The sequence below is a fragment of the Rattus rattus genome, chromosome 7 (assembly GCF_011064425.1).
Source record: "Rattus rattus isolate New Zealand chromosome 7, Rrattus_CSIRO_v1, whole genome shotgun sequence".
Classification (NCBI taxonomy): Eukaryota; Metazoa; Chordata; class Mammalia; order Rodentia; family Muridae; genus Rattus; species Rattus rattus.
This window is the reverse complement of record NC_046160.1, coordinates 100,514,885-100,534,697: the sequence shown is the minus strand read 5'-3', so window position 1 is coordinate 100,534,697 and position 19,813 is coordinate 100,514,885. Positions and strand designations below refer to the sequence as shown.

The following is a 19,813-nucleotide window of genomic DNA, read 5'->3' as shown; positions in this document are numbered from 1 at the left end:
AACTGAGACCTCCCACTCTCTGGATGGCCTCTGAACTCTAGTGGGGAAAATGTGATCAATTGGAGGTAAGCTGCCACTCACGAGGCAGTGTGCTCACCTGTCACACAGGAAGCACAAAGCATGTGCCTGTTCCCACTGGGCGTGGGGACACATCATACCAGTAATCCCGGCACTTGGGAGGTGGAAGCAAAGGGATCGGAGGCCAAAGTCATCCTAGGCTACGTGGTGTGCTTGAGGAGAGCCTGGGATACACAAAGCCCTGTCTAATGAGAGGGGAGAGAGAGAGAGAGAGAGGGAGGGAGGGAGGGAGGGAGGGGAGGAGGGAGGGGGAGAGAGAGAGGGAGGGGGGAGGGAGGGAGGGGAGGGAGGAGGGAGGGAGAGAGAGAGAGAGAGAGAGAGAGAGAGAGAGAGAACACAGTTGAGATAGTTCAGTTAGGGAAAGCCTTGCTGCCAAACCTGATGATCCAGGCACCATCCCTGGGACCCTGGAAGGAGGGAACTCCCACATGTTGTTCTCTGACCTTGGCATGTGCACCCTACACCACATAAGTGAACAAAATTAAAACCAGGTGGGAGGGGGATACAGGAGTCATTTGTCATCTGCAGGTGTGCCTAGCATGGCAGACCTATGTGTGTGTGTGTGTGTGTAGAAGCCAGAAGAGGGCATTAGATCCCTTGAAGCTGGAGTTTAGTAGACAGATGTAGACTGCCATACACTAATGTTTGGAGCAAAGCTCAGATTCTATGGAAGAACAGCAAACACTCTTAACCACAGAGGCAGCTCTCCAGCCCCAGTCTTGTGAGTTTTACCAGCTGTGCCTTTGGGGCCAACGCTCCATCTTCCAACCCCATCTTCTTGCTAAGGAAAATGTATGTGCACAGCAGAGAGAGTCAAGACAGGAAAGTGGGAAAGCACACTGCAGTGTGCCTGGGGCAGAGTAATCGGCAGGCCTCTGCTGACTCCTCAGGCAGTAGAGGCAATTTCCCACGGCCACAGGCTGGCTGAGGAGGTACCGCTCACACCTCAAAGATCAGGAGTGAAGCGATGAGACCATGCCAGGGGCTCACAGGAGCCCACTCAACAGTGCCCATCAAGCCGAATGAAGAGGTTGCTCTACAGGGTAAAGGGCACAAACAAGAGCGGTTTACTCATTTATTTCTCATTTGAGGCAGGGTCATATGTAGCCCAGGCTGTCCTCCAACTTGATATGTAGCATAGGAAGACTGAACTTTTGATCTCTTGTCTCCACCTCTCAAGTGCTGGGCTCTGAGTGCTGGGATTACAGAAATGCATTGTTAGCATGCAGATGGCTTGGGCTTTAAAAAAGTAATAATTATTATTTTACGTGCATTGGTGTTTTTGCCAGCATGTATGTCTGTCTGTATGAGGGTGTCGATGCTGGATTACAGACAATAGGGAGCTGTCATGTGGGCTCTGAAAATTGAACCCAGGTCCTCTAGAAGAGTAGCTGATGCTTTTAGCCACCAAGCCATCTCTCCAGCCCCTAACTTTGGCTTTCTTAGCATAAAGAAAATAGAGTTCCTCAGCTGCTGCTGTATTCAAGGCCAGGCCCAGACTCCATCTATCTGGTACCCAGATGGCTTGTGGTCTGCACTTGGTCAATCCATGGGGAAAGATGAGCTAGACAAGGAGAACCAGGGCAGGGAATTAGAATCTCTGCTGCTCAGCAGGGCTGATGAGATAGATGCAGTAAGCCTTAAGCTCCAGGTCACCCTCTGGAAGCCTCCTTGGGGGGACCCACAGGTGACTCGAGGGGTGCCTACATAGCCATGACCTTGAATGCTAAGGTCTTGCCAAGGGTATAGCAATGAGATTTCACCAGGCAGGGCTCTCCTTGATGTATCCTGACCTGGAGAGTTGGTGTCAGAAGACTCAAAAAATAAAAGGCAGATGGTGTTTTCCAGGGTCCTGGCCTAGCATGGAGAGAAGCCGAGGGCCTCATTCATGTCCTTCTCCACCACAGTTGGTGCCAGGCAGGCTGGCAAAGGACGACAAGGGCCCGCAGAGACACAAGATTAATGGCGTTTGAGGCAGGTGATCTTCTGTCCCTTGCCAACTCCCATGGCCCAGCCAGGCTGTGTGAGGCATGCAGCGTAGCAAGAGCCTGGCAGGGAGGCCAGCCCTCACCAAGCAGGCAGCGTCTGTCACTGTCTCCATCCACTGTCCACGCCCCAGCCCAAGCCCCGAGCCTTTGATTCACCCCCACCCCGCCCCCCATCGCTAGACTTTGGACAAGCAGAGGGACAACTTGGTGGCAGAGAAAGAGAGAGAGAGAGAGAGAGAGAGAGAGCACAGTAGAGCAAGGATAGGCAGAGCTTCTGTAGGCCAGAGCTTGGGCTCCATGATATGGTTCTTTGTGATTCTGCTTTTCTTTCAAGAGAAAGATGTCTGCCTTCTGGCTTTCCTGTACCTTGCTTCGTTAACATAAATTATTGCTTTTATTGAAGAATACTTACATGGGATCGTAAGAAAGAGAAAAGCAAAACAAAACAAAGCAAAACAAACAAACAAATAATCCCCCCCCAATATCAGGACCCCACAAGTCCTTCAAAATGACAGTATTGTGTGTCTCCTTCCAGAAGTTTCCAAAGCTCATACCTGGCATTTTAGAGCTTAGAGATCTTTGATTTTACTGCTTATATTACTCCATTGCTTTTTAAATTTATGATAATGATGATGATGACGATGATGGTGATGATGATGACAACGACGACAACTATGACCCTAAGTTGCTTGTTTTTTCATCCAATCCCCACATTCCCATGAGGACATCTCCCAGCTGCTGGGGTCATGAATGTCCTCCCCACCTTCTGCTCTACAACCTTCCTTCCCAGCCAGAGATCCTAGACACATAGTCCCAGAGTCCACCTCCGAGTAAGGATGGTCCAGTTAGGCTGTAAGCTTGGACATGGGTGTGATGCTGACTGGCAGTCATCATCGGGAGGGTAGTAGGGCAGCAGCAGTGTAGTAGGGCAGCAGCAGTGTAGTAGGGCAGCAGCAGTGTAGTAGGGCAGCAGCAGTGTAGTAGGGCAGCAGCAGTGTAGTAGGGCAGCAGCAGTGCGTCTGCACCAGCCACTGAAGCCCACAGTGAGGCAGCCGGAGAACACAGCCACATTTGCTCCTGTTCTGAGCTTTACCCACCTCACAGCCTTTCCATCCCCGCCATCCACACCACTCTGTCCCCACAGATCTTTTTTTGCAAGGTTCCTCTCTGACGATGAAGACAAAGATAAGTAGCCCTCGCAGTATTTGCTGCCGGTGGCCACACGTGCAGGCTCTTCCGTTCTGAAGATTCACCCTGGATCCCCTGAGGTCCCTGCATGGCTGCCAAGTAGGACCCCTCTGCTTCCCACTCTCTCTGGAAGAAGGCCTGCCTGTCAGAGGCATAATCTCAGGCTGACCCATGTGGCCAGGACTAGGGTAGCAGAGGCACAGGATCGGAAGTATCCTCTCCTGCCTGGTCAGGTGCCAGAGCTGGCTAGGGTATCCAAGTCTTGCAGGTGTCTGGGACGCACGAAGGCTCTGGTGATTCAGTCCCCCATAGCTCCTCCTCAAAGACCTGTCTTCTGCTTCCAGAGGACCCTGTTTGATAGAACTGCGTTGATCACTTTTTTTTTTTTTTGAGCTGGGGACCGAACCCAGGGCCTTGCACTTGCTAGGCAAGTGCTCTACCACTGAGCCAAATCCCCAACCCCTGCATTGATCACTTTAATATTGTTTTTCCTTTCTTTCTTTCTTTGTTTCTTTTTTTCTTTTTCTTTTCCTGTTTTCCAAATAGGGTTTCTCTGTGTAGCCCTGGTTATCCTGGAACTTGCTCTGCAAAGCCAGTTGGCCTTGAACTCAGAGATCTGCCTGCCTCTGCCTTCTGAATGCTGGGATTAAAGGCATGTGTCGCTGCGCCCGGCTAATATTTTCATTGTAATAAAGATGGCTTGGGTAGTATGTCTATGACATAAAACAGCGCCTGTGTGTCTTCACACAGGCCTTCCACGGCACCAGTACAGGCCACATTTGGTTCATTTGATAGGCACTCTCTGTGTCCCTATAGGGACCGAGGCTATGTTCTCGTCTTCCTCCTTCCTTCCTGGCAGGGGCCACCACAGACAGGGTCACTTCCAGATGCTCAAATCTTCTGAACGGCCACAGGCCTTCTCAAAGGTTCCCTAGCACCTTTCTAAGCACTTTGTCCACACGCATGGAGGAAGCATTTCCTCACAGCTGGTCCATGCTGGACCGCCATGAGATGGGATAGAGAAGCTGCTTTCCAAGCGTGTGGACTTCAGAGTTATTTCAGGAAATGGCTTTGTTTTGGACCTGACTCCAGTGGATCCCTGGATCACCTGGGCAGGCCCTTCCCCCTCTGTACTCTGTAAAGCAGGGCAAGGTTTCCCGCTTAGAGTCACTGTCAAAAGCCAAGAGCAAATTCTACTGCGCACAGTGGTCCCCTCCCCTCCGATGGCCTCTCAGAGTGCCTGCACACTCCCAAACCTGCTCCCCGAGACCTCAGAGCCTGAGGACCTCAGTGTTGCTCCAGAAGATTCTTTTTTTTTTTTTTTCTCTCTTGTCAGTTAGGGAATGCTCAACTCAGGGAGTCAACATGGTTCTTACCCCTGAGCACTGGATTCTCAGCAGTGAGAGCAAGCCAGGGTGACTGAGTGATAGGCCCAGGTTCCTCAGCTTCTCTACACCCACAAATCCTCAGATACTCACTCCCCTCTTCTCCCTGCTCTGCCTGCCTCGTGGCTGAGGAAAAACAAGCCTCAGATCTCACCCATGCCCTCAAACAGTCCTTCGTGCTCAGTGAACAACCTGTACAGCTGTACGGTGGACCAAGAGTGGCCCAGCCTAACAGAACATTCTCATCTGTATCATATTTAGGAGAGGCTCCTCCGATCCCAGATTCACAGATAATTCAGAGCCAGGCAGGCCCCAGAGTCGCTCCGGGAAAGACCAGAATTCCATGAGGAGTAACAAGTCGGGATAGACTTTTCAAGGCTACCCATTCTAGACACAGTCACTTCCAGGACTGTTGGTCTGTGAGTCCAGGGTTAAAAAATGGGACCACAACAATCAGTGAGATGCACCTTCAGGCCCATGCAGAGGCAGCTATAACAGTTACTGGGAATCCATAGGCTCCCGGTTAGCTTACTGTTGGAAGTGGGCTGGGCTGCCGTTTGGGTAGGGCCTGTCTGGGTGTGACTTAGCAATGTCAGATAACTTCAGAGCAAATGGCCTTTTAGGGCCAGAGCTGAGCTGGGTGACTAAGAACCAGAGCGCCTTTGCCCACTTGGCCTCTGCTGCCTGAGTGGCTGCAGCACAGAGTGACTGGGTCTTTCAACCTCTCACTCAATATCCCAAGAAACAACAGCCCAGACAATACGGTCCAGCCCAAGACACTCACTGTGCATGCTCCCTCGGGATAGCCTGGGACAAGTCTTCTGTCCCCAGTATCACGGGAGTCCCTGCCTACTGGGGCACAGCTTCTGTGTCCTACACTCACAGGGAGGACAGGAGTCTCTTCACAGAGCTTCAGTGTGCCAACAGCCATCTGCCGACCTTCCCTGATTATGTAGGTTGGCTATGGTTGACATCAGCCCCACTCTGCCTGAACCTCCTCTGTGTCTTCTCACGCGTTCCTCGGTCTGTTGCAGCCCTGACCTCAAAGCCTCATAGGCCCTGGGGCACAAACCTCTACTCTACAGGGCTATTCCTCTAGGACACTCAGTATTTTCTGCTTCTTGCTCTGAGCCACTCAGGTTCAACGCCATGGGCAGGGGGGCAGGAGGGAAAAGCAATGGACCTTAGAATCCAGACATATAGTGAGCATTCCTCTACCTGGGAAGTCTTCCGTGGTGGTGGGGTTTGGACACGTGTTTCAGGACAGTGAGGAGCTTAAGTGCCACGAGTCAAGGCTTACTGAGCACCTACTGTGTACCAGTCTCTGCCTGAGCTCATGACGCTTACCACGTTTTAGTCGTGCCAGCAGCACAAGAAGGCTCACTGCAGAGAAGGAATCCGAGGCACAGAGACGTCAAGTCAATTATCCGGAGTCACAGAGCAGGATGCAAGGGAGCCAGACAGTGTGTTGGTGGCCGATGCTGAACTCAGAGGAGTCATGACTGACCAACAGTATTTTCTGAGTTTTTGTGGTATCCTATTTTGAGCTACCAGTGTGGCGCGACTCTGAGGTGCTGAGGGGGACGGGCCACAAATTGCCACGGTGCAGTACAGCATGCCCCTTGACAAGCTCAGAGATGGCTATCTGCTTCGAACATCGAAAGCGAAGAGTCCCACGGCCTCAGGAAAGGCTGAGCTTTTTGTATCATGATCTTTGGTTTTGCTATGATGTGTCCAATTACACATTTATATTATTTCATGCTCAACAGCGATTGCGTTTAACAATTAACCTTTAAAACAAACTGACAATTTAACAACGGAGTCTCCTGGGGCCCTTGGCACCTAGAGGTAGGTTTTCTCCCAATGGCTGCACTAGCGGCTTCCCAGAAGAGCGGGCACACTCCCAGCCACCTACCTTAGTATTGGGCGGCTCCTTGCTCAGCCTGAGCAGCAGGTGTGGAGCCACAGAGAGCCCTGGTCATCACTTTCTACAGGGCCCTCGTCCCCCTTTTGGCTTCCCTCTCCTCCCTTCTAACCTCTCAAACAGGAGTTAGTAAGACTTGCTCTATGCTAGGAAGAGGCCCAGGGCCACTGGGCAGCTTCAAGGAGATCCAGCCTTCTGGGGACGTAAGAGATGGCTTCACAGAGAGAGGCATACTTGGGCAGGGTTTCACAGGATCCACAGAAGCTCTCGGGGTTTGGGAAAGGCCTTCTGGGGAGGAACAGATCTCAAGTGTGGATTTGGATGTGTTTTCAGGTGTCGATGGGCGTTAGACAACGAAGAAATGGAAAATAACTGAAGATACTCTCAGTGTCTTGCTGGAAATCTCTGGGTTACTGAGCAGAGCGAGGGAAGGCACATGGATGGCTGGGCTGCTGCCCTGGGGCTGTGCACTGCTGCCAGGCACAAGCCGGATTCAAGGAAGGCCCCAGCATCACACACAGACTCCAGCTTAGGAACTGATGGAGAAAGAGTGAGATAGAGATGAGGGCTCGGGAAGGGAGAAACGAGTCACAAGAGAGGATTCTATACGGAACGCCCTTATGATGCCTGAGAAAGGGCAGCAGAGGCAAGGGTTGAAACAGTGACCTAATATCCCTCCTGCCTGCGTTTATCTAGCTGTGGAATGAGGTTCCTGGGGCTGTTGTGAGGAGGCAAGGAGTGAATATGTAAAATATCTTTTAGGAACATGTGTCACACAGTAAGCACCCACTAAAGGTCAGTTGTGATTGTTGTGATTGTTACTATTATTGTTATTAAGATCATCCATGGAACTGAAAACCACCATCGAGCTCTGCACCTGGCTGCCAGGCTTCTGCATATTCAGCAGCCAGAGGGCATTCCTCAGAATAAGTGGGGCTGCAACACTTGCCAGGCTGTCTGAAGGTCAGGCAAGCCGCAGAGGCAGCGGGTGTGTCCTGTCCTGCTGGTGCGTGTGCCTGAGTGTGTGTGTGCGCACCGGCGCGCTCCCGCGCGTGCCCGCGCGCGAGGAAGGCACTCCACAGCTGGAGGCAGCGCTACAGGACCTGCGCCACGGCTCAGAAGGAGAACTAGAAACTAGGGGTGAGCTGTGATCCCGGCTTCTGAGGCGTCCATGCGCCTCTCCTTTCCGCTTAGCTGTCGGGCTGGTGCCCACGAGCTGCAGAGTCGGAGAAGGCCTGTAGAGGGCTCTAGAGCCCTTTTATTCCCGGTATCCAGGCAGAGAGGACAGCTTTAGGTAAAACAATGGTATTTACCAGTTCTGGGAGGCCGGTGAGTAGCAGCTGGGCTTCGCTGGTATTCTGTTACTAGCGGGTCCTAGTTTATCTACACCCCTCGCTGATGGCTCTGTTCAGCTTTGATCGCTAGTCCCCTCTGCTTCCAATATGACACTGATAAGAGCGGATTTTCCACAGTCTCTAACCCGTGTTCTCCATAGGAAGATGGGATAGTATCTTTCTTGGCCATTTAGGTAGAGCACCGATTCTCTTCTCATTGCTTGAATGTCGGGGTTCTCGTAGCAGTTGTCCAACATGTCTGAGGGTGGGGTGGAGGGCGGAACACCAAGCAAATACGGGTCTGCAAAAAAGTTTTTCCTCTGCTTCTCTCTAAAGCAAACCTCAACTGCTGTGGGTGCTACGTGTCCCAAGGACTTATTTACACAATAGCGATCCCACTGACACGTTGGGAGAGCGGAACTCACTTCTACCCACTAACCCCTGAGGCTAGGTATGACCAATCTAACCAGCCATGATTGACAAGATTCCGGAGACAGTCACTTAATACTCTGAGGGGCCAGAAAGATGGTTCAGCCGGTAAGGGCTCCTCTGGCCAAACCCACCGAGCAGAGTCTGATCCCTGGAGACACGTGGCAGAGGGAGAGAACCAACTCTCACATACTGTCTTCTGACCTGCACATGGCATCACGGCACGCACATGCCCATACCTACACATGCATACAGAAACACAAAATAAATGAATAAAAACGTAATTCGAAGTAATTTGAGGGGAGCGTAATACGGCATGTCTGTAATCCCAGCACTTGGAGGATGAGGAGTTCAAGGTCGTCAGTGGCTACGTAGTGAATTCCAGACCAAACTAAGCTGTGTGAGACTCAGTCAGAAAACACCAAAAATAAATTAAATGAGTTGGAAAGAACCCCTCCCCCCAACACCCCTCCTCTTTCCCCAAACTCCTAAGCATATAACTACCCTTTGGTGTTTTGCCAAAAACAGCAACAACAATAACGATAAGAATATACTAGCTCACCACTTTAATCAGACGAATTTAAGACTTAGCAGATATTGCATGAGATTTACACTAAAAGCATTGTTTATCTAAATTAGACCAAATTACCCAACTCAAAATCACATCTAACTGTATGGTATTCTCTACTTCATCAAGCAGCTCTTCTCAGGAGGCTGAGGATATACACGCCCATTCAGAGGAAAATTTTCCTATTCATCACTGCCCGCTCCCGGCTAATCCCTTCTCTAATCCCCTATGTTACACATACAGAAATCCAAGCCACAGTGATCACATTAAGCTAAGTCCGGTTCAGGCACCCCACTTTCATTAACACGAAACATTTGTGGCACACCCACCGCATGCCTGCTAAGTGCCTGGCACTTCTCAATGACTTGGTTTGATCACCGCTGCAACCTAAAGAGAGGTAGACGTTATCTGTGGAAAAGAGGGGATACAGTTTCTGCAAAAAAAAAAAAAAGCCTATGAGTCTGGGTGTCGTGGTACATGCCTTTAGCGTTAGCGCTCTGAAGGCAGAGGCAGGTGGATTCCCTTGAGTTGGAGGACAGACTAGCTACAGAGCAGGCTAACTAGTGAGGCTCCATCTCAGGGCAAACAAATAAAAACAAACACATGCAACCCTACAAAAGTCCACGTGTCTCATTTCCACGACTCTTCCAAAAAGGCGTGCACGTTTCCTGTCAGTTACATCTTGGGGAAAAGAGGGAAGAAGCCAGAAAGACTCTGTCACCAATAAACAAACAGGGACACAGCCGTGGCTGTTCGGTTGCGTGCTAGTTGTACAGGAAAATGTCTTTATTTCAACCCAATTGCCTCTGGAATCAGCACGGGATGAGACGCACACAGAAGGGACACCCCCAACAGGCAATAGCAAGTTGGTCATGCACCTGCTGGAGATGTGCTACGAAGGCCAGCAGGCATGCTCGGGCCATCCCTGAACTCTCAGTGACAAGGACACACAGATCCAAATGGTCTTTGGAAGAAAATAATAAAAATTTAAAAAATTAAAAAATTAAAGTCTTTCTCCTAATCGTTCTTACGTTCAACAAAACCGATTGATTGTTGTTATTTGTTATTAAGAAAACAAAAAACAAAACAAAAACAAAACCTCTGAATCCAACAAGGGAACTGCAGCCCTACGATTTCTCACTGACGGGATGAAAATCAGATTTGAACCCGAACAGCACAGCTACCCCTGCTTGCATTTCCAGAGGGGACTGGTTTGTTTGCTAAATCGCTTACTGATCAACTTGTAATCCAAAGCTTGCATTTTATTTTCTTTTGGGGGGGGAGGGTAAGAAGCTGAGAAATATTGATGCTAAGTTGTTCAAAAGAATGCAGCCACCAGGGTCCTTGACATACTAGGGGAGACCGAGCTGTGGCTTATGTTCCAAAGTGCACTCGCAAGCACAGACACGAGCAAACGAAAGCGAACACAAATGTGGCATTGTTGTGTCACACAGAAGCAACTTAGAGGCTCTTGGAGAGGTCCACACCCTGCAAGCTGAGACAAGAGCCTGACAGACATGGAATGGCCAGTAAGGCTACTGACCGGGGCTAGGGAGGTGACTTTGCTCACCTCATGCCACTCTCAAAGATGCTCCATGTCAAAGCGCCACCCCCCTTGTCCCTCAGAAGGCCCCAACCTGCAAACATTGGAGAATGTAGCCGGAAGAATCGGTGGATGGCAATAGGACAGGTGGAGCCCCACAAAGGCTGCTGATGTAGTGGGGCCGCCGAACCGGCCTCCTTAAAGAGAGACACCTCTCTTCCGCATTTCTCTGGAGTTGGGCACACGAGGTTAACACCGACCAGATTCTCTGCCACCTGCCTGCTCATATCCAGACACTGGGCTGGCTTTGCTCCTGGATGATGAATTCAAATATGCAAGCCTGAGGCCTTTGCGTATTTTACATTCCCACAAATATATTTATGCTCTGGGGCAAAACGTGGCCACCCTCATCCAGAGACTGTGAGAACATGGATCATGTGAACTGCTTGGCTCTCTGAGGGGAGGAAAAGGTGAAAGCCGTTATTACCATTCTTATAATCATTACAGCCATCACCTTCTCGCTATTTTCTTATTTCTGTGAAAAGCGGTGTTCTTTCTGACAGTGCTTGTTAGCCTGACTGTTTAGGTAGACGGCAGCGCCAACAGACCCAGGAGATGGCTGACAGAAGAGTCAGGCGGAAAGGAGGCGGCTAAATATTGTTTTATGCGTGCCGAAGGCCTGGTTTATTACTAAGGAAGTTCTCTGCAGACCGACCAGAAATGAGAGGATATAGCAGGCCTACTCTGCTTCACCAGGATCCCAACCGAAGGCACCCAGGACCGGGCAGTGAGGCGAGAGAAGACTTGAAAACTGACCCTGAAGAGTTTTGCCTTTTCCTGCTACCTCCATTCATACTCTATCACTGGTTTCCCAGGTAACAGACAGACAGCTTGAATGAAATATGAAGACTGGGACTCTCTTCACTGTTCTGGCTGTTTTTACCAAAACAGATGAGCAGGTGGGTGACAGAGGATAAAGAGATCGATGGATGAATCAAAGTGGAATGGCTGACGACACTCTGTATCGGACTTTACCGGCTCCGCCCCACGGCAGCTCAGACGCGCTCCTGCTTGCACTGAGACATGTGTGCATAGTCAGGCCCTCGTGCCTACAGTCTCCCTCCGAAACGTGAAATCGGAGCAGGATAGTGGACGAGGACGTTGGGATGGAAACGGTGAGGGTGATGAATGAGGACAGAAGATGAGGCTGAGTTATCACCTAGGGCATTCCCCTTCACCCCATCTCTCCCCAGAATGTGTCCTTAGGACTGCATGACCTTGTTCTTCATCCTTCCAGGCCCAAGAGCACAGGGCAAAGCTGTCGATGTTCAAAACCACCTTCCCAGTCTTCATTCTCCTCTCTCACTCTTTCTTTTATTAACATAGATCCTCTTCTTTCTCGTTTAATGTAGACCTCCTATAGCCCAGGCTAGCCTCCTACTCTATATGCAGCTGAGGAAGACTTTGAACCCCGGATTCTCCTGTCATCACAGGTGTTGGGATTGCAGACATGCACTGTCCTGACAGCTTCAGGTATCTACACAGTCGGGTAAAATAAATAAATAAATAAATTTCTCAAACCAGAAACCCGGAGTGAATTAGCAGAAGAATCGATAATTTTAAAAACTAATACACGAACTCCAGTTAATCGGGCAACTGAGAATTAAAGAGCCACGTGTGACGAATACTTTCTACTTCAGAGCTGGAGCTCTGGGATGGCAGTGCCCAGTGTGATGTCTGTGGGTCACCTTCGCTCTGTTTTAGAGGCCGAGTTTTTAGTAAAATGCCGGTTATCGGCTGCCAGCTAGCTGTTTCTGTAACTGTTCAGAGAGGACCACGCCAGACCGTTAAGCAAAAAAATTGATCTCATTTGAAGCCAGACGATAAAAACAAAAGCCGGTCAGAGTTTGTGCAACTCCCCTTCGACCCTTGAATAAGATGATATTGAAGAATAAAATAACATATTCTAGAAACCCATTCCCAGAAATGGCTCCATCCCGGCAGTGCTGAATGACAGCCGGGGATAGAAAAGTCTCCACCCCGGACAAAGCTGAATCCAGTATAGAACAGACAATTTGGGGGTCTTAAGGAACAAGAAAGGAACACTTATTTTTTTTTTTTAAGATCAAAATCTATACAGGTTTTAAGACACAACAAAACGAAGAGTGGTGACACACTCTCACACACGTGTCCACCTTCAGCAAAACTTTAGCTTTACATCACTGTAATTCACACTGAGGCGATCCTAATCTTAAGATGTTCAGCTGACCATCCCCCCCCACCTTATCTTATCAGATCCCATATAGAAAGGACAGATGAACTACAATTTATTTTCCTCGATGTAAGAAACCATCTGACTCTTTAAACTTCAGGTTTTTTGGTGACCTAGCTGTCCAGGGAGCAGAGGACACAGAGGCCTGAAGCAGAAGGGCCAGGTCCTCAAGTGTTCCTCAGAATAGGTGGCCATCTGTTAGAGGGGCAGGGCGGCCTTCTCTCTCTCTCCCCAGTCCCGTCCATGGTAAAGTTGGAAAAGAGGCTTCAGAGAGAAGCTAGGATCGTTTGTACCAAAGAAACACCAGCCAGTGGGTCCCTCTGTGGTCCCTTCCATACTCTGGATCAACTTCAAGGTGAGAGTTTTTACTGGAATGTCGCCAGACCTGATCTCAGCTCAGGCAAGGGACAGGCAGGCAGTGGGTTTTTTGTTTTTTCTTCTTGTACACTGTTCTTTTAAAGGGGGGCAATGCCCATGGTGCACACCAGCACACACAGCTCTCCAGAGCATAGTGACACAGGGCTGGATGCAGATCCCGATGGGGTCACAAAAAGGCGTGACACTTCTTTACCCCAGTACTTACAAATTAAAATCTCCTTAAGATCCTTTCTGATATTAATCCTGACCAAGGCAGAAAGGCAGAGAGAGAGAGGGAGAGAGAGAGAGAGAGAGAGAGAGAGAGAGAGAGAGAGAGAGAGAGAGAGAGAGAGAGAGATATGCTCTTGGGGTAGGGGGAGGAGGGAGAAGACTAGGTTGCTGCATGTGTCTGCACTTGCATGGTGGTTGATGTTTAGTTTTGGAAGATGAACTCAATGACTGGCTCGCTACAAATCTCTGAGCAGAACAGGCAGAAGCTGGGCTGCCTCACGGCGGAGCACGCTCAGGAAGAGCTCACGCTCTGGGGAAGCAGTCACTTCCTGCAAGCTGACTGTGGCTGAGGCTGATGAGATGGGTGAATACAAGCCCCTGCCCCTGAGCCCCAAGTGCTTCGGGCAGAAGTCATCATGAGCTCTTTTCAGAGTTTTCTCTCCAGCACTGCGACTCCCAGGGTCACAGGATGAACCAGCATGAAGTCAAAGGTTCCCATCCCACCGTCCCAGGGTGACTAGGAAAATGGGGAAGGAAATGCCGCAGCAGACAAGAATTGAGGGTCACTAACCCAGTGTCCAAGGGAAGAAAAGGCTCCAAGTACCAATTGCCTGGAGAGCCTCTCCAGAGGAAGGGGTCTGGTCTCAGCAGAGCTCTGCTGTGGTCAGCGAAAGATCAGTGGGCCCCACTGGTGGCAAGAAGCAGGCTGGTCCTTCGAGGGTTAATCTGCCAGGCTAGCTATCACAGGGGTCACTGAGATGTGCAGAGAAGTTGAGCATCCCAGTCCCCCATGACTGGTCTGCTAATTACATTTGCAATTATAAGCACCACAGCCTCCCTGCACAAGGACCAGACCACATTGGGCCAATGGGGCAACCAGATGTAAACCGGCCCCAGGTTCCTCTGGTTCTACCAGGAGAGACTAGGGCCAGCTGAAGCCTGTGGGCCCTACCTCTAAGGAATGGTCTTCTCTGCAAGCATTCCACAGAGGTATGAGTGTGCTGGACAGAGATAGGAAACTCGGCAGGCTTAAATAAGGTCTGTCAGGGGTCACAGATGTATAACACACACACACACTCACACACACTCACACACACACACACACACACACAGAGTGTTTTTCTTTTTTTTTTTTTTCCTCCCCTTCAGAGCTGGAAGCAGCAGGAGTCTCAAGGGCACACAGCAGAATGTTCAGGATGCTTCCAAGCTGACTGACTGCTTTGGCTGCAGCCCATCCTCCTCAACTCTTCCCTGTGGCTTCCAGGGAGCAATCTGCAGACCCTGTACTCACAGTCCACTCCTGCCCCAGCTAATCTTGGGGAATTACAGAGAAGGACAGATGCTAGAAGCTGAACATTCCAGCCAAACTGGAACATTGCACTAACATTGAGTTAAGAGTCATCGGAATCCAAGATGGACATTCCCAGAGCCCATCAGCAGGGCTGGTTAAGGCTGGGCAGAGCTTCTGTTTATCCTATTTATTCAGGAGGAGCATTGTGAGGGTCTCCTGCTGAAAGAGAAGGGCAGACCTCAGGAAAGCCAGCAGGTCAGGGAGGGCTCAGGGTATGGGTCTGGCTTTATTTAAAAAGGTAGGTCGTGGCCTAAAGATCTACCATTCTTTCCTTTAAAATTTGGCTTAATCGCACCTTGAGATGACAAGTTCTTACAGCTAAGTTCTAGGGAGCCAAGTCAATAGCATCCTGCCTGTGGTCTATGTGCTGTTGGCCACACACACTCTCCCGCAGCCTGCCTGCTCCTGCGCCTTTCCCAGCTACCCTCTGAGGTACCACCACAGCCTGGAAATGAGAGACCTCTGTGCCAGGGAAGCAAGACATCTTGCAATGGAGCCAAGGAAGAAGGGAAACTTTTTGATGGCTTTAGGCCCTCCTCAAAAGCCATCTGACAAAATGTCCAGCTGCAGGAACATGAAGCCCAAAGTACGGAGTTGTGAGAGAGCGCTGCTACAGACAGGGCACTCTGAGAAGGCTGGGTGTGACATCCCGTCGCTGTCACAGCTTCCACCCCCTCCTACAGACTGCTGTCCCAAAAGTCTCCTCTGTCCCTTTTCTCGACTAAATGGGATATTTATTGATTACTCCAAATCAATAGAATGAAAAGGTTCCTGTTTGGAGGATCAAGTTGTTTCTCTTGTGCATGCTCTTATAAAAGAAAATCTTTTACACACACTCACATACATACTCACACACACACTCACACACACACTCACACACACACACTCACACACACACACTCACACATACTCACACACACTCACACACACACTCACACACATACACACACACACACACACACACACACACACTATAATTATTGGCAGAATAGAAGGTTGTTTCAAAGATGAGAGGAATTGGTAAAATAATCTACCCCAAGAGGAAATTTCCAAGGGTATTAGAGCTGCCACAGACCCGGAAGGGCCTCAGTACTGACTAGGGCCCTGTGACACTGACCTAATGTTTTTTCCTATTCATTGCCTTGGGGCTGAACAACTCGGGCTGGCTATACCACCATCCTCTACCAGTTATGGGCACCTCCAGAGGAGTGGCAGACACATAAAGGTTTCTTTTCTGGAGCCCCTCCCCTGGAAAACCACGACTAATGCCTTCCCTCTGATTTATTTTTGAATGTACCATTAAAAATTAATCCCCCCCTTTGTTTTTCTCCAGGTCACTGATTTTGAATTACCATGTGGCATTTTTCCTACGTGTGAACCGACATATTTTACCTTCGGGACAGTTTGTTCTTTGTTTCCTTAACAACAGCAAGGTGGTCTTCCTCCTCCTCCTCCTCAGAAGGCGGCAACTCCACTCTCACACCCCCCCCCAGACACACACATTGGGTTTTGTGCCTCGGGTCTCTAGCCAGTGCCTCATCGAGTCATTCATACACAGGCAACTCGAAGGAGAGGACGTTCGGTCTGCCCGTGGCAGGGCATACGAGTACATAAAACACTGATTAGGAAGGGTGAGGGAGTCACCTCCAGGATGGACTATGGAAAAATAAAAATGGGGGGCAGTAAGGTAAGGGAGACGGTGCACACAGGGGTGCTCATCCCTGGGGCAGGGCAGATGACACAGAGAATGTGACGAATGCTCTCCGTGTGAGGAGGGGACAGGAGAGCTGCACCCCCACCCCTGACTCACACTCCCTGTGCCCTTGGGCTTTCTAAAGTCTAGGGATGTCAATGAATCCACACAGAGGTATAAAATGTATAGACAGAGCACACCCCCTCAACTGCACCCCATGACAGTTTCCCTGAGAAGCATCAGCCTGCCATAAATGCATGTATTCCACCATCCCTCCAACAAACCAGAGTGTGCGGCACCCCCTGTTTGGTTACTTTGCTAGAGGAGACTCCAAAGCGACCTGTCCCTGTCCTCCACAAGCTCATGTTTATGTCCCTGGGCAAATGCGAACCATGGCTTCGGCAAACACCTTTAGGTGCTGCAGCTCTGAAGGTCCTGCCTGGGTTTAAGAAACAAACAAACAAACAAACAAACCAAAACAAAAACAGGCAGCCTTCTGACTTTTGGCTCAAGGAAGGAGGAGCTATTGTTATTGTTATTATTATTTTGAAAAAGAGGAGAGAGAGAGAGACCAGAAAAGAGAGAGAATCTACATCACTGCCAGGCTTATTTTATAAATGATTTTCACTCAACACCTTTCCCAGACCTACAAGACCTTGGCTCCATCATCCTGTTTTGCACCTCCCTGAGAGGCTCCTCTTAATCCACAAATCTCCCCAAACTGAAACCAGGCCTTCTGGGGGGGGGGTGTGCTCAACACTATCGAGGCATACATTCCGGCCCCTCCACACGCACACACATTTTCATATTGATCGATGATGACTTGAGCTAGGGACAAACACAGAGATATTTCAGGCTCAGGGGAAGAAGTCACCTCCGGAGAAAGGGAGCCTAAATAATTTAAATATCCAATATTTGACGTACTTGGTAATTTTATGTGAGGAAATGTCCAACAAGCATTACGGTCCACAGTCCCAACCTTATTCTTCCCCGGGGTTCCCGAGGCTCTCATACTCCCTTGAGGAGGAGTCTGAACGCAAAGACCCCTACTCCCACACGGCAGCCCCAGGAGCAGCATAACCTTGAAAGAGAATTGAAAAGGCACTTTTCACGCTGATGGAAATCAGAATCCATTATAATTAAGGATTGCTTTCCTCTCCCTCAACACCTCCTTCTGAACCTCTGTTTAATTCTGCAGGTATCTAAAAGGACTTTTTGCCAGGGAGAAAATCCCGAAACTAGAAGCGAAAGGGTCACTGTTTCAGGCGTGAGGGTGGGGAGCAGGACGGCCTGGCTATTAACACACTAGCGGCTAAGTTGCTGCCTCGTGCTGGCCCGGGCTAGTGGGAGTAGCCTCTGAGGTAAGGCGAGGGTTCGAAACTTCACCTAACCAGAGGTGGTCCACAGCCAGTCTCAGAGCTGTCTCCCAAGTTCTTTGGCGGGATGGTAAGGAAAGGACGCGTGGTGTGGAAAGGAAAGGACCGTGGTAAGAAAGAAAACCTGACTCTAAGTTTCTTTCAGGAAAAAAGAAGGAAGACAAACGAGGGATGTTGGGGGCGGAGGAAAGAAAAACACAAAGTTACTTAGAAAAGCCGCCGGTGAGAAGCAAGAGTTTTCATTAGATTCTTTTTAATCTTAATTATTAAGTCTGAGGAGGGCCATTTCTAAGATGGCACAGCCCGTACGAACGCTCACCGAAGCGCTATGGGACGCGGAGCTCCAGAAGAGAGACCCCGGCAGGTGCTTGAGCAGGTGGCACAGCCACCTTGGAGAGCGCGGGCCGCCCGTGTTGAACTGAGATAGTCCAGGCTTGGGTCAATTCTCCCCTTCCCACCCAACACGCTGAGAAAACTGTCCCAAGACCCCGGAGCTACGGAGAGTCGTGTCCGGTCGCCGCAGCCTCAGCCACCCGTGTCGCTCACTTAATCTACGTTCTGGCCCGCGGCAAGGAAACAGCACCCGACAAGCTGCCCCGAACGTCCAACCGACTTCACCTCTGCAGCACCGAGAGGGACACCAGGCTCCCGGCGGGACACGGCTCCCCAAGCAGGACGTGCGGAGCGCAGTGCTCCGGGGCCCTGCCGCGCCCCAGGGGTTCCTAGGGACCGCCACACCGAGAGCGTCCCGCTGGGACCCCCGCGCCCACCTGACAATGGTCACCTGCAGTTTCCCTCACGGGACCCAGCACACCTGATTTTTCTGCCCCTGGCTGAAATCATTTTGCCCCAGGATGGAAATCAAAGCGCCCGTGGGGAGGATTCCTAGGACGGGACAGAACACCCTTGCGGTCACGTTCCCGCACCTGTTCTGGGCTTCCGCCTGCCCGTCACGGAAATGGAGAGATTTGTCACCGTGGAGCAAATTCAAAGTGAACGAGAAAGCGCCACTGTTGTCTAAAAGTAAGAGCTCATGAAAGAGGATGCGGGAAAAAGTTAAGAGGAGGGTTTAAGAAACCCTGGCAAGTGTGCGGTTTGCCCCCTCCTACGTCCGGAGTGCCCCTCCTAGGTCCCTGCCACTTCAGGAATGTGTAGAAGAGGAACTGCGACATCCAGGATAGAGACACTTGGATGGGGAGAAGGACAGACAGACAGACGGACAGTCAGTCAGACAGACAGACAGACAGACAGGAAAGTAAGGCACCTACTGGTTGTGGTAGCCGAGGGGGTCCGGGATGCAGAGTTCGGACACGTCCATCAGTCCCGTTTTAGCATTCCCAGTTGGAGGAGAAAGGCGGCGGGGAAATCACGCGGAAGACGAGTGAAGGGCACAGGCGAGGTGCGAGTCCCGGCCGGGCACTGTGAGCCCGAGAAGGCGGAGTGGAAGGACGCGGCCGCGGCGGGGGAGCCGGAGGCAGAGAGCCGCGCGCAGCTCCGCGCTCCCACTCATCCGCGCGCTCAGCGAACGGGCAGAGGGGACGCGAAGCGGTGGAGGAGGCTGGGGCGCCCGACACTTGGAGCCCACTAACCCTACTGTAGCTTTAAGGCTGAGAGACTGATGTATGATTTGGCTCCTATTGGCTATCTCTCAGGGGCTGGACTTAAAGTGACAGAATCGAGCTGGGGTGGGGGAAGGGGGGCCAGCCCAAGAGACTTCAATGGAATAGGACACTCCCGCGGGCAAGCAAGGTCCCCACCTCCTGTGGAGTAGGAAGGCTGGATTTTAGAGTCCGAAAGCTTGCGGTCTTGCTTTTGCAGCAGAAAAGCAGAGAGGAAAGTCAAACTGCTTGGTGGGACTGTCGGTAGGGAGGGTGCTAACATACGCATGCCCCCCTCCCTCTTTACGGTCCAGCTCTATGAACAGGCTTGGCAAACCCTCTCTGAGTCTCTTGGTATGGGTTTGTTCTCCAAATTAAAAACCAGTCACATTCCGCCGCACCATCACCACTATGGAGAAGCAGCCAGTGGCTTAGAAATCCGCAGGCTCTAACCTCTCAGCGCACAAGGGTCAGGCCAGCAGGTGAAGTGTTTGCAGC

The 19,813-nt window shown here is 50.7% G+C and overlaps 1 protein-coding gene across 1 annotated transcript in view; it reads right to left on the bottom strand.

The window, feature by feature from the left end:
- Window positions 1-19,058, bottom strand: part of Esrrb (estrogen related receptor beta) — a 95,274-nt gene extending 76,216 nt beyond the window's left edge. The window contains exon 1 of the mRNA XM_032908787.1: window positions 18,986-19,058. Within this exon, the coding sequence (XP_032764678.1) occupies window positions 18,986-19,035 (50 nt within the window). The 5' untranslated portion in view covers window positions 19,036-19,058. The remainder of the gene's footprint in view (window positions 1-18,985) is intronic.
- Between the last annotated feature and the right edge of the window lie 755 nt (window positions 19,059-19,813).